The sequence below is a fragment of the Lepidochelys olivacea genome (assembly GCF_965140295.1).
Source record: "Lepidochelys olivacea isolate rLepOli2 genome assembly, chromosome: 1".
Lineage (NCBI taxonomy): Eukaryota > Metazoa > Chordata > Testudines > Cheloniidae > Lepidochelys > Lepidochelys olivacea.
Window position 1 is genome coordinate 249020460 of NC_140411.1, and position 15638 is coordinate 249036097.

The following is a 15638-nucleotide window of genomic DNA, read 5'->3' on the forward strand; positions in this document are numbered from 1 at the left end:
CAGATTTGAAAAGTGGAGATTATGGCCCTGGATCCAGGGTGGGAAGCAGGCCCCAATAAAAGATCTCTCGAAGCACAAGCTGAATTGGTATCTAACCGATGTGTGATGCTAACAGGCTGACTAAGGTAGTCAGAAAGGATGACTGCCTTCATGGCATGCAAGCTCTTCACTTTCCTTTCTCTTGCTTAAGTTAAACTGAGAATGCCTCATCTAGTTTAGCTCATGAGAAGTGTAAGCACTTATCTACACAGGGAAATTTCCCAGTATAGCTATGGCAGAATATTCTATTAGCTATGCTGGTGTAACACCCTTGTGGATATGCTATTCTGGAATAAAAGTGATTCTATTCCAGAATAAGTTACTCCACTTCCAAAGGATTGGTCAATGGGCTTGGGCACAGGAGTCCTATCCCAGTGAGTTGTGCTGCCATCAGGTTGCAGCAGGCAAACAAGAGAAGCTAAAAGACAAGGAGGAGGCAAGAGGGATTTGGTCACAGGCCCTATTTTAATATCTTGAGAACAACGGTAAACTTTTTTGCTTGTCTGAAGCCAAAGAAATCCTAGACAAGATAATCAAGAGCTAGGAGGCTCTATTTGGAGAGGAAGAAGAGACAGACAGAATATAACTGCTGCAAGAATATCAATGAGGAAGTGACAGCCAGAAAACAGCAGAATGAAGTTAAACTATCCCAAATGTGGGTTGGGGACTGTCATCTGCCTGGTAGCCTATCGTTACTGCTATGGAAGATATTGATGCTCATAAAAAGAAAGATTGAGAAGAACCCAGTTTTATTCCAAAAATCCATTTGAAAAGGATAGTACAAGGCTTGCACAGTTGCCACCTTTTCTAGGCTAGGCCTGAAAAGATCTCTTTAAAGTATGGTACAGAGATCTGTGAGGAATTTTAAGACTGTACTCTCTTCCCACAGCTTAGCCAAATGAAAAGCTCTCTGTTCCCAGCTGTAGGACAACCCAGTTCGAGTAACAACATGAATGATACATTCATTTGTCCAGACTATCACACACTACCCACTTCCTTGATTAGCAATATACTTTTACATATCATCAACAGGATCCTTCTAAGTCTTGAGAAACATTTAGCTGGAATATTGTTGACTACAGGCTTCCACAAGGTACCAAAAATTGTGTTTTCTGTGCTACGTGGGCACACTTGCTATCACACATGTCCCAATGTCATTCTCAGAACAGATCGCTCTTCTCTACCTCAATCATCACCACAGATTCAGCACCTTAAAATGTACAGTTACACGTCAGTCAAAAGCAGCCCAGCTGGAGAAAATCCAATACCCTTATTTTTCTAAATTTAACTGGCAGGAAATATGATGGTAAGGGTAAAGTTTCAAAGCACCATGTGCTTCTCTCAGTCAGCTTTTAGATCAGAGATAGTTCAAATATTCAGCAAATCTCTTGTAAATAACTGTGTTCCTCTTTTTTTTTAAAAAAAAATGGCTTTAAATGGGAAGTGTAGAGCATAAGTAGTTTGTTTCAAAAGTTATTCAGCTCCTTCATAATTTATAAAGACTGTCTCAAAGTTGTTTATTTAAATGTATATCTTCACTTTTCTCTTTACTGGGGAGCATGGGCCAATTCTTTAGATGACCTGATTAGTGATGTCACATTAGGCTACAAAGCTGCAGAATTGCCTTCCATGCCCAGTTACAGATGAGAAGCAATGACAGATGAGTCTTTAGTCAACTCGTTATGCAGGCAGAGTTAAAACTAAATGTGCAATATGGTGAATTGCACTTTTAAATAAATGTACGAGCACTCTCAAAAATAAAAAAAAAAATTAAATAAAAAGTTACATTAACCCAGGATTTTACAGGCATTTAAGACAACACAGTTATGTTTTTCACAGAAGCCATAACTTGGCTACCCTGCCAAAAAATATATTAAATCAACAAAGCACACTCCAGGCCCAGGTACACATGCCGTGGAAACATTGAATTTTGCAGTGTGTATGTAAAATTAAGCATATCAGATATAATTAACAAATGAAATATAGCCCCAAGTGCCACACATTGAAAAACACAGGCAATCCAAGAAAGCCCATTCAGATGTACTCTTTCTACAGAAGTCAACAGAATACTAAGCAGATGACAGCCATCAGGGTGTTTGTGAGACAGAGAAAATGAGTCACTGCAAATTCCTGGTGAGATTCATTAGCCTGTAATGGACAATTTATCTGAAGAGATAAGAACAGCTCAAAGTTTCCCCAACTCTTCTTAGGGGACACTTCTGAACTCTGACATTATTGAACTTTAAGTTTGGTTTTATTTTTGTTCAGGTGCATCAAACAAGGAAAGCATGATCATCCTGTTGAGACTCCAGAGCGGACAATACAATCCTTTGCACATGCAAACTGACTGCATACACCCTACAGGCCCACACTCTACAGGTGTTCAGAACTTGAAGCATCCATGGCATCAACTGTAGTGTCCTCATGGATTTACATAGCTCATGCAAATGGTATACTGAAGCCTACATTCAGGCCTAAATTTTCAGAAATGGCTAGAGTTTTTGGACCATTTCAAATTTTTAGATGCCCAACTTGCAGCCCTTTCAAAGCCTCCGTTTTCAGAAGGCAAATACTCAGCACTTTCAGAAATTGGGCCCCTCTGAAGTGTCTCAACTTGAGTACTCAAGAATTCAGATACGCAAATTCACTGGTCACTTCTGAAAATTTAGGCCTAAAATATTTAAGTAAACTATGTCCAACATACCTTCTCCAAATGGCCAAACACACCTCCAATTCTGCTCCCCATGCATCACCTTTAGAACGCTGATGTTCTAGTTCAATACTGATATTAAATCCAGCTGCATTCTGCTGCCATACAGAAGCAGAATCAAGTGATAAATAGGTAAAAACAACAAAATGGGAACGAGATTGCCTCATCGGAATTGGATACGCTTTTGACATTTAAAAGTTCTTTACAAAGAACCATTTGCCTTTTGACTGCCTTCTAGAAATGGAACAGGTAGTTGGCATCTGACAAAGCATTTCGTCAACAGATTTATCCATCTGTATCAGGACCTGGTATTTGTCACGGAGACACACAGCCCTGCTGGGGTGGCATCAACTGCAGGTCAGCTTATGCAGACTTGAATTCCACTGTTACACTGTCTTTTGAACAGTTACCTAAAAGGTCTGCTGCCCACCAAGACCTGCATGCAGCTCCTCAGGGCTCTGTTTCAGAGGATGTCACCAACAGATACAGTGGAGTGGGGAGCAGTGTTCCTTATGGTGCTTTAGGCACTGCTGAGATCTCCAGCTATGACAAGAAGAAAAAAAAAACCACAGAAGTCCCAGGGAGCTGAATCTGGCCATGGGCAATTTAACTACAGTAGAGCCTTGATTTTAAATAGTTATGTGTTTAAATGTATTTGTACAATTACGCTTTGTCTACACAGCTCCAATTAATAATTTGAATCTTGAACTGCTTTGGGGGCGTATGGTTAAAGCATTTTTAACTATATAAAGGCAGCTGTCTCTCAGGCAATATTTCAGTGACAGAAATTTCGTTTTTTTATATATACATACACCACATATTTGACTGCAGAAGGAAAGTAGATCCTTCCTCCTGCCCATAAGTTTTCCTATCACAGTTTTTTTATTTTGTCTATTACACATTAATAGAAGATTGAGAGGGGTTTTGAATAGGCACAAAGGCTGTTCACATCTTTCCTAAACGCATACATATGTCTTTCTGCTTAGAGGACAGGATGTCTATTCACAAGGTGGGATACCAGTTTCACTAGCACAGAGGTGTCTGCTGAAGATTGGGATTTATAAGCAGCTTTTATAATGGTGCATGTCCATCTTCTGAGATGGCTCTAATGGGACTGCATTACCAGCTTTTTTACATTTAAATCACAGCTATGTGCCCAGACAAGAATAGGCAAAACCCAGAGGAAGACTCAATCTGCATGCCATTGGCTGCCAACAAGACAGTGACATGACACTAGCACTTCACTAGGGAACATGGGAGGGTCAGCATATCATTTGAGAGAGAAGTGATCAAGCAAATATATCTGTGGTGATCATCCCACTAAGCAGACAAACAGCTGAAAGCATGTAAATCTGACAGCCGCAGGTCTACAGGGGCACTACAGACTCCTCACTGTGCACTCCCGTTGCTATTTACGGACACACCAAGCAAAAAAACTTGCAGAAGCAGCTAAGCGAATGAATCCTACAGAATCTGAAGTCTGAACCAGAGAAAAGCTAATTTTTTTACTCAGTTGAGAAGCTCTATGAAAGGTAGTTGGGGAGTTTGTACTTCATTACAGCAGGCACAACATATTCCTCCACAGAAACTGTACTTTGCAAATAGTGCGGGCGACTGTAGGAATAGATGTTTTTCTTTCCCTGTGAGGGATTACTACGCAAAATATAAATAGTCAAAATAATCATACCATCCTCTCTTTTTGAAACAAACCAACTTCATCATTCATACTATTGGTCGCTTTTGTTTCTCCTTCTATTGGTGGCTTCACTCAGAATTCTTCCAAACAAACATATCAATTTCTTGCCTCTGTTTGGGTCCCTTCAAAGGCCTCTTCCTACATGCTCCTAAGAGTCAATGCCTAAGTAGGGTTAGTTGCCACACAACACAGCAGACGCAGGAGTACTGTTTCTGACCACTGGGCCTCCAGAATGTCATTTATTTTGCAAGCTATACACATTTCAAGTAGCCAGTAACTGGATTCGGAAATAGGGTGACCAAAGATAGCAAGTGTGAAAATTCAGGACAGTGCGGGGGGGGAGGGGAGATAGACGCCTATATAAGAAAAAGCCCTGAGTATCAAGACTGTCCCTATAAAATCAGGACATCTGGTCACCCTACTGGGAAAAACATGTATGTTGGGTGGCCACAATTTCTCACCCAACCTCTGGGCTTTAATTAGGGAAATACTTCTGGGAGACAGTATGAATTAGAATGGCAATTCAACCTTTGTCACCGACGAAGATCCAAACAGTAACTGGAAGTAACATCCCAAACACAGCTATAAAATCCAACTGAATATTCTCAGAGGGGTCCCTTGTTTCAATCAGAACATTTCTTTTAATTTTTTTTTTTTTAAAAAAACAGAGAGCGTGCGAGCGTGTGCGCACCCTTCAACAGAACAGTGCAGAGCTTCCTGTCACTAAAGCTCCTACCAGCTCATTAAAGAAATCTAACATAGGATTGCTTTCCCACAGAGCTATCTGAAGATTGAAATTTCTTATGCCTTGCACAATTTATATGACAAAGCAGTTAAACGGGATAGTTAAAGAAACAGTTACAGTATGTAACTGACAGCCTGCCTTCTAGTTGCATTAAACTTCGGAACTTGCAACAGGCATGCTTCCTAGGACCCTAAGACCACACTGCCCAGCACACAGCAAGTTAGGCCTTATATGGTTATTCATGTTTCTGCACATAGATTAACACAAGATCTTTGCTGTGATGCAGAATTATGACACTGCACAGGGGCACTATGGTATGTCAGAGTTCACAGATGAAAACCTTTTATTCCCTTTATTTATTTACCTGGGTATATTAGTACTCACAAAAGTGAGGCACAGATAAGACTGCCTAAACGGAGCCAGGCATAGCACAGGTAAATGCTGAGCAAGCTTCCTCATACAGCTCTGCCAGCACACCTCACCCCTCACCTCCAGTAGTCCCTGGAATTACAATCTTGGATTTCTCCTGAGCAGAGATTCACCATTGTCAACTGTTATTACTTTACGCTGTGCACACACATTGGACTTGAATGCACCCTCTCCACCCACACACTTAGGTGAAAATGAGTAATGTTTTCTTGAGATCAGAGACTAAGGTCTGCAGGCCTGAAAGGCCAGCCCATGCCCACAAAACACCTCCTGCGTTAGAGACAAGTAACAGCTGGAGGCCTAACACTGGTTTGGTTGAGGCTGGGGTTTTCTTTTCTTCTTGTTTTGCTTGTTGTTGTTTTTAAGATAGGTGGTAGAAAGAGAGAGAGGTTGGCAAATAGAGTTAAATTTCAGATATTTGTTGGCCCTTTATAGCTATTCCCTCGAGGACTTTGCATCTTTGTTTTTTAAAGGCATAAGATAGCTGCAACAGTAATTTCCCACCATAGAAAGGCGGTTAATATTGGAAACCAGCATGGTAACCTAATGCTGGGACTCTGCATTTCCATGGAAGAGAAAAAAAAGAGTACAGCTAATGATCTTCATCTCAGGTTGCCAGGACTGATAGGAAGTGATCAAACATTTTGCCTTTGCAGGACAAGATCAGAGTTGGAGGGGAGAAAGACAAAAGACCCTTGCGACAGAACCACAGCCCCTTTGATATGTTAAGCCCCACTGATGGTCTCCAAAGGGAAAGGGAGCCCCAGCCAAAAATAAAGTTGCCATAACTGTTATGGTAGGCAGTGGTGAAGAGTAAAAAGAAAAGGAGTACTTGTGGCACCTTAGAGACTAACCAATTTATTTGAGCATGAGCTTTCGTGAGTGAAGAGTGGGGCTCATGACTTCAGTCCAGAGATTATACAATGTACTTCCAGGGAAGAACAGAGACAAACATGCCTACAGCTTCACCAACAGCTGCTACCAAAAGCAAGTAAACTGGAATCTGAGGATTCAAGTGCAATTTTAAACTAATCAAAGGCCATGTTCACACCAGGGAAAAAAGATGGGTTAACTAGCACACTAGTACTACCACTATCTTTGTCTACATTAGGATTTTTATACCTTGTTTACATAGGGATTTTAGTGTAATTGTAGTTTTAACATGCCAATTAACACACCTTTTTCCCCCCTTAAGACAGACAGCCTATGAGGAAGAACTTACCAGAGGGATCGCTTAGCCATGCCATAGGAAAGTCCCTGTAAAGCATTTCACATGCCAGGGTTAGACGCATGTTTATAGTGAGGGTTTCTGTAGCCAGAAGCTATGAACTGTTGCACTGAACAGTTATTTATATGCCTCCCTATCCTATGTCCAAATAAACTTTTTTGTAGTGGTCCAATAAAATATATTATTTCACCCACCTTGTCTCTCAAATATCCTAGGACCAACACAGCCACAACTCTGCATCCCAATAAACTAAAAGCCTACTAAACAGAGAGTCAATTCCAAATTCTCAGCTTTACAGCAACTAGTAAAATAATGTAATCTGCACCATGGTAGAATTCAATCACTTGGTACACTAAACACACAAACCAATTTTTCTTCAATATTTTGTAGAATTCAGTCAAAGGTTGGCCCATTTCCACCCAACAAGAGTTTGTCAGCCACTATAAAAAATTAAGATCTTCAGTAGAATATACTTTTTCCTCTGACCTGGCTATGGAAGACTGCATAGTATTCTGCATTGTTTGCCTGGAGGAACTTCATTTCCCCCCTTTCGTGTGATGCCCTGGGAAAACCCACTTTTGGCCTTATTTTGGGTGAAGTGGCTTTTTTTGCACACTGCAGTAAATCATACATCTGGCTGCAGCTGTGCCTTTGATAACAGTTAGTGCATTTTTCAGATGGGGATGAAGTGTTCTTTCTCTCCTTATACCCCCAATCCACCACAAAAATCTTGTAGGAGGTAGGGCTCCAACTCCCTTTCAAGCATAACCTCTAATGATGGTGGTAGACTGCAGAAACACAGGAACCAGTTCCTCAGAATTTCAAAGTCTTGGATTTCATCCAATTGCAGAATAAACCCACTATGGTAAAGTCCTGAAGTCTGTTATTTTCTTACTGATGCTTTAAGTTAAACCTTTACAAACCTCTTAAATTTACACCGGGGGGGGGGGGAGGGGAAGAGGAGGAATGCAAACTACAAAGTTACACACCCATGGCTGCCGCTACAGTTTAAATGAAATATGAAATTTCAGTCATTTTTAAAATGGCTTAGGATCCAACAGCACCTTAATGCACTCTACGGGTTCTCTCTGTATGCTCACAGTCACTCTCATTTGGAAAGATGTGAAGAAATGAAAATGCATTTCAGTAATGTCCTGGTTGCATCTATTTTTCTAGTTACCACCCCAATTAAAATTCCAAACGCCAGACTCCCTCCCCCCTTCATTATTAACTGTAAAGCCATTTTAGGGCTTCCCCCAAATACATAACCCAAATGGGGCCCAGCTCTACCCTGGGTTTCTTCAGCCACCCAGCTGGAATGACAAAGAAAAGCTAGGCTTAAAGGGAAGGAAAAGGGTATGACTCATACTTTTCAGGCACATTCATAATTTCATAAAGAAGACTTCTGAACACCTCCTACACCGAGCATTCACAAGAACTCCTGATAACACAGCAGCTTAACTCCAGGCAGATGGGTGCTAGCCCAACTCCTGCTCCTCCACCCCCAAAGAGAAGGGCTGTCCCCCACATTAGAATTACTACACACCCTCCCGCTTTGACAAGACGAACACACGTTAGTGTCCGTACAGAAGACAGACAAACAGCCCAACACTGCTGTTTCTCACCGTATTGTTTAGCAGGGAATCGGAGTCCACCAGTTCTGACAGCTCACTCAGCTTTCGATCCCAGTGCAACAGGTTCTGCTCCCCATTTTCCAATACTTCCATGATCAATTAGAACCACAATAAAGCCAAGGGAGATAGGGTATGTGTATTTGGGCACACTTCACTATTGGTACTCTGCTCACACGCAGCAGCCTTATTCCATATGACCAAAGCTCTCCTTCTCCTCACTCTCTTTGTACTTAATACTCCCTCAAACGCTATAACTATATCAATTTAAGTTGAGACAAATTTCTAGAACAAGCCCTACTCTCTTTTGTCCAGTGCTCAGAGCTGCAATACCCGTATTGTTTGCACACAGTTACTCTGCATTAGAATGTGTGTGTGTGTGTGTGTGTGTTTAATAGGTAGTGAGTTTCCTCTATCAGCTGGAGACCCTCCCCACAGCTGCTCAGAGTCCAGACTCAGACTGACACCAGCAGCCTTTCTTCCCCACCCGCTTCAGATGCTGGCTCCCCCTCCATGAAAACTGCCAATCACTGAAGGGAAGCTGGCTGGTTTCAAAGACTCTGCCCAATCAGAATTAAGGAACTAGCCTCCGGACTGCACTATTTCCCACACCTCTCCAGCTGTGGAATGTGGGCGGGGGTTCCCTGGCCTGCTTCCACCAGTGGGGAGGCCCCTCCCATGCCCCACCGTGGCCTATGGATTTGCTTTCCTTTGGCCAATAGAACCTGCCCCCACCCTCCCAGCTGCGCCGCTGGCCCAGCAAAACTGTGGGACTGACAGTTGCTTTAGCCAATGCAATAGCGACAAGAATACAGCCTGGGGAAAGCCCCGCCCGCGCTTGAGAAGCGAAAATCAAAACAGTGAGTGCAGTGAGAATACACACAGCTGGGGAAACAGGCAGGCTGGAGGCCTTCCCCGGACCTGGCAGTTCTGTGTCTCATTCCGCAGTTAGCCTAAAGCCATCTTGCAACACACAAGAGTTTGCTGTACGCTTCCATGAGGCACTTGCAATCTCCTTCCAGTTGTCACAACTATTTTGCTCTGAAAGGCTAGGTTGAAACTGTTTATGTAGTCCCAATCCCTTGCTCTGATTGATTGCCCTGCCTTCTAATCTGCCAGGTACTGGCACGGGTCACACTGGGATTACTCACGTGCTTAAAACTAAGCCCATGCTTTAGTGCTGTGCTCGGTCAGGGCCAGCAGGGTGCTCTGCACTTTGTAAGATAGAACCCTAAATCCCAGATTTGCTATAAATTTTTAAACATTCAAATGATGTGAAATTACATTTCACAGGGTGACTGGCCCCTTTAAGAGGACATGGGCCAGCCCCACCTGTGTCTGATCAGCTGTGTCCCAGGTGAGGCTATGGGGCTAGATGTCAAGTGATAGACTGAAGAGCACTTGGCTCTTATAAAGGCCAGCAAGTGGCCAATTGGGCTGGAGAACTATTAGGAGGGTTTGTAGTAGAAGCTGAACTAGTGGAAAGAACTTGGCTATTTAGAGACTCTTAAGCAAACATGCTGGAGAGCGAGCACTGCAGGGACTAGGTAGACTCATACAGATGGGTCAAGGACCCAGAGGGGCTGAGAAAGGTGAGGGCAAAGCCTCTGGGGAATTGTGGCTCCATGCTAGGCAGAGGAGCTCCTTTACTTTGCTTATGTTTTCTGTTTAACCAATAAATTGTGCTTTGAGATAATAGCCTAAAACAGACTCTACTGTGTGGTATTGATTGCTCCTGGGCCAGTGAGTTGGTCCACCAGCATACAACTGGAGCTGGTCAAAAAGTTTCTGATGAAACAGTCTCCCAGTGGAAAAATGCTGAATCAGCTAAATCAGATTTTTCTGTGGAAAGGTATTGATTTCATAACATTTAAGGGGAAGTTACAACTTTGTTATAATATAATTTATAAAGTAATGTAAAAGTCAAAACACTTCAAAAAGATAGTTTCAAGATTTCTAAAATAAAATATTTCAAACATTTCATGTTGTGGGAAATCTAGACTTTTCATTCAGCTGTGGAATGGCAAGTTTTGAAATGCCAAAGTTTGCTGCAGAGCAGAGATGCCATTTCTAACCAGCTCTACAGGCAAACTAGTTCATAGTATTTGCCTTTGTGTACAGGGCCCTTTGTCACTGTTTCTGTTCTACTCCTGAGGGAATTATGCACCTGTGCAGCATTCATATCCCCCTGCAGATATTTTTTTCTCTGCAGAAAAATACCTTCTATTGGAGAGGTGGTGCAATTACACTGTTTGCCCAGCAGGGGCTGCTGTAGTGCCAAAAGAGAAGGTGGCCTGCCACAGAGAGGGAGAGACGGTAGGCTGCTTTTTCTCACAGTATCCTGCTTGTGGGGCCAGGTGAGGGGGGGATGGCGTATATATGGGGGATGGACAGAGTGAGGCATATTGGGCTGCTGAGGGGAGTCATGTAGACTGGGGTTCAGAAAGGCTATTGAGGGGGACAGACTGGGGTGGTGGCACAGGAACTAATGGGGCAACAGCATTGAGCCAGGAGCTGAATGGGAGGGGGTGCAGGGACATATGAGGAGAGGAGGAGGGGATGCTGGGAAAGACAGGGACTGGACAAATATTCCTGACTGAATGGGAGAGGCTAGGGGTCAGCCAGGGCCTGCATGGGGGAGGCTCCCCAACTCGCTAACAATTCCCCCCAAAAAACCTGTTCCATACTTCTCCCCTCCACCCCCAACCACCCTCCAAGTTCACTCCCACCAATTACTTCCCTCTCCCTCAGCTCCTCCATTACCTCTGACTCCCCCAAGCCTTTGCCCTGTTTCTGAGGGGTGTGGGAAATAAGTATCTGTACTGTAGTTTAAATGAATTATTACTCAAAGTTCTGTATTAATATGTCTAGTAAGGAATCTATTTGTCCAAAACATTTCCTGAACATTTTTTGTTGTCCGCATTGTTACAGATATTACTTGCTGACAGGTATTTTGAAATAAATTACCAACATAATTAAAACTGGCATGATTATATTGTTGTTTTGACAAATAAAATATGCAGAATTTTAAAATATTGTGTGCAGAATTCCCCACCCCCAACCCCCGGAGTACTACTCCTCCTTAACCCCAGCCATTAGAGATGCCAACCTCATCTGTCAGCTTCTCATACACATGGTCTGAGGCTTTCTTCCACACAAAACATCCTCTCTGCGCTGATCCATAAGCCCCCTGCCCGCCACTTTCCCTCCTCCACAGCCCACCCTCTGTCATGAAGTCTATAAGAAATTAGATAATTAATGTTTGCTAGGTTGAGGGCATGAAGCACTTTGATTTTTTTTAAAATCATAAATGTGTGTATATATAACCTGCTTACATTTTATTGTATCCCTCCCCTGATACCTTTCATGTGTCACTCATCTTCAGTTGCAAACTGGTCAGGTCAGTGATTGGCTTTGCATTTGTACAGTACCAAACACAATGTGGCCTGATCCTCATGAGTTTCTGCATGCTACTGCCCTATAAATATGAAATGTAGAAATACACTGTCCTGTAGCACTTCAATTACCCCCACCTTGTGTACTAACTTTAACTCCTGTCTTGCAGCAGCAGCTGGTACTTCTGCTAAACTTACATCTCTAGACTTCAAGATCCCTGCCTTTCTCTTCCCTTCTCTCGTGCACACACCCCTGGGTGGTATTTTATAATTGATGTCATGAACCTAAATTTTCACTGTCACCCAAACGCAAAATGGCTTAAGGCATGAACTGAAGAGTGTTTGCAGTAACAAACCAATAAATTACTTTTCTTCCTGTCAGAGATCCTTATGGGCAATTATGCCCCAGGATCTCCCACATTCATACTCCACCCAGCAAATAGCACTGGGAGGGGAAGAAGGAAAACAAATAAATTAAGTTTAAGAATGAGAGCAGCCTTTACATTAACAGATGACTGTTTATTTAGGCATACTGTCTTGGCTGTTAGCTTAGTGATTTACCTCAGAGTACAGATGACGCTTTCTGCATTTAATAGCAAAAGCAAATACTGTTGCGTGAGAGAAAAGGAGAGTACTGATGGGTGAATTATAAATCCCTAGAATATAAAACATAAGTCCTGTACATCAGGAGGGAGTTCTGTGACATAAGCAGCTACACAGAGCAGTGACAAGTTAAACTGTTTCAGAGGGGTAGCCATGTTAGTCTGTATCAGCAAAAACAATGAGGAGTCCTTGTGGCACCTTAGAGACTAACAAATTTATTTGAGCATAAGCTCTTGTGGGCTAAAACCCACTTCCTCAGATACATGGAGTGGAAAATACAGTAGGAGGTATAAATACAGTTAAACTATGAAGTTTTGGTGATATCGTATGAAAAACAAAAGGGATCTGAAGTAGAGGTCAAAGTGGAGGCAGTTTGTTTTACAGCACTGGTAATAATAGGAAGTAGTCTTCCTCTAGGGCAAAGGTGGTAGAGACTGAGTCATTGGCATCTGACAATTGTTCTGTGGCCTGCATGAAATTCATTGATTATTTCAATCCTATTTATTGATCCTAGTTGGTAGCCGGAGAGAGGCCAAGAACTGAATGAGCGTAGCAGTTGAACTAACTCCCGAGAACAAAGCTGAAGCACAATAAGAGGGGACATATGGGTGAATTTGCACTGCCACTGCTTGTACCATACCTGTCCTGTGGGCAGAACATCAGAGGACTATGTTCTATAGCAGGGGTCAGCAACCTGTCAGAAGTGGCGTGCCAAGTCTTCATTTATTCACTCTAATTTAAGGGTTCACGTGCCAATAATACATTTTAACGTTTTTAGATGGTCTCTTTCTATAAGTCTATAATATAGAACTAAACTATTGTTGTATGTAAAGTAAATAAGGTTTTAAAAAATGTTTAAGAAACTTCATTTAAAATTAAATTAAAATGCAGAGCCCCCCCGGACCGGTGGCCAGGACCTGGGCAGTGTGAGTGCCACTGAAAATCATCTCGTGTGCCGCAGGTTGCCTACCCCTGTTCTATAGGGAATATTTCTGCACTGGCCTAGAGACTGAGTCATAGAATTTAGAGATGGATTAGATTATCCAATCTGTCATTTTTCACCAAAATTATTTCACTTTTTAAAAAGTGAATGTAGGACACTATAAAATGAGCAACTTTTCAATTGCCCATTATCAACAGATTACACAGCAAGTGAAGCCTAGAACAAAAATGGCTATTGTGTCAGATGTTGATACCAAATGTTTCTAATTAAATGATATCTACTATTTAACAGCAACTAGGCATGCAATTAGTTGCTCATTAGTGTACACTTAGCCCAGCGGTTTTCAACCTGAGGGTCCACAGACTGTTTAAGGGGTCCACACAAGGTTGTCATTACCATAGAACAGTGTCTTTCAACCTGGGTGTCTGCAAACTAAGATTTCCAAAGGGGTCCGCACCTCCATTTGAAATATTTTAGGGGCTCACAAATGAAAAAAGATTGAAAACCACTGCCTTAGCCTATCAACGTATAGAAATTAAGAATTTTCTGACAGAAGTAGAGAAAAACATCTGACTCAGTATTTAGTCTAAATCATATTTCTGTATCCATCTGTCTCATTTTATACTTAGAGTATAAGCCCAATGGCCAAGGACTGTCTTTCTGTTGTATTTGTACAGCACCTAGCACAATGGGATCCCTGGTTGGTGTTCTCGGCATGATGATAATACAAAAATAATAAAGCACATTTCAGTCATGTAAAGGTTAAGTTGAATAGCTGCACAAAAACTGAAATGCTAGGTGGAGCAGTGGATTACTTATTCACTAGCCTCTTATTTCTGTAGGCTCAGGTCTAAGGGTATGTCTACACTACGAAATTAGGTCGAATTTATAGAAGTCTTTTTTTAGAAATCGGTTTTATATATTCGAGTGTGTGTGTCCCCACAGAACATGCTCTAAGTGCATTAAGTGCATTAACTCGGCGGAGTGCTTCCACAGTACCGAGGCAAGCGTCGACTTCCGGAGTGTTGCACTGTGGGTAGCTATCCCACAGTTCCCGCAGTCTCCGCTGCCCATTGGAATTCTGGGTTGAGATCCCAATGCCTGATGGGGCTAAAACATTGTCGTGGGTGGTTCTGGGTACATTTCGTCAGGCCCCCGTTTCCTCCCTCCCTCCCTCCGTGAAAGCAGCAGCAGACAATCGTTTCGCGCCTTTTTTCTTGAGTTACCTGTGCAGACGCCATACCACGGCAAGCATGGAGCCCGCTCAGGTAGCCATCACTGTATGTCTCCTGGGTGCTGGCAGACGTGGTACTGCTTTGCTACACAGCAGCAGCAACCCATTGCCTTGTGGCAGCAGATGGTACAATAGGACTGGTAGCCGTCATCGTCATGTCCGAGGTGCTCCTGGCCACGTCAGCCAGGAGCGCCTGGGCAGACATGGGTGCAGGGATTACATTAGAAGTGACTTGATCAGGTCATTCTCTTTAGTCCTGCAGTCAGTCCTATTGAACCATCTTATGGTGAGCAGGCAGACGATACGGATTGCTAGCAGTCCTATTGTACCATCTTCTGCCGAGCAGCCATGAGATGTGGATGGCTTGCAGTCCTTCTGCACCGTCTGCTGCCAGCCAAAGATAGATGGAGTGGATCAAAACAAGAAATAGACCAGATTTGTTTTGTACTCATTTGCTTCCCCCCCTCCCCCATCTAAGGGACTGATTCCTCTAGGTCACACTGCAGTCACTCACAGAGAAGGTGCAGCAAGGTAAATCTAGCCATGTATCAATCAGAGGCCAGACCAACCTGCTTGTTCCAATAAGAACAATTACTTAGGTGCACCATTTCTTATTGGAACCCTCCGTGAAGTCCTGCCTGAAATACTCCTTGATGTAAAGCCACCCCCTTTGTTGATTTTAGCTCACTGAAGCCAACCCTGTAAGCCGTGTCGTCAGTTGCCCCTCCCTCTGTCAGAGCAACGGTAGACAATCGTTCCACGCCTTTTTTCTGTGCAGACGCCATACCAAGGCAAGCATGGAGGCCGCTCAGCTCACTTTGGCAATTAGGAGCACATTAAACACCACACGCATTATCCAGCAGTATATGCAGCACCAGAACCTGGCAGAGCGATACCGGGTGAGGAGGCGACGTCAGCGCGGTCACATGAGTGATCAGGACATGGACACAGATTTCTCTGAAAGCATGGGCCCTGCCAATGCATG

General features: G+C 43.0%; 1 protein-coding gene across 1 annotated transcript in view; it reads right to left on the reverse strand.

The window, feature by feature from the left end:
• Positions 1-8925, reverse strand: part of CREB3L2 (cAMP responsive element binding protein 3 like 2) — a 111865-nt gene extending 102940 nt beyond the window's left edge. Inside the window, exon 1 of the mRNA XM_084642187.1 lies at positions 8473-8925. Within this exon, the coding sequence (XP_084498313.1) occupies positions 8473-8574 (102 nt within the window). The 5' untranslated portion in view covers positions 8575-8925. The remainder of the gene's footprint in view (positions 1-8472) is intronic.
• Positions 8926-15638: the final 6713 nt, after the last annotated feature.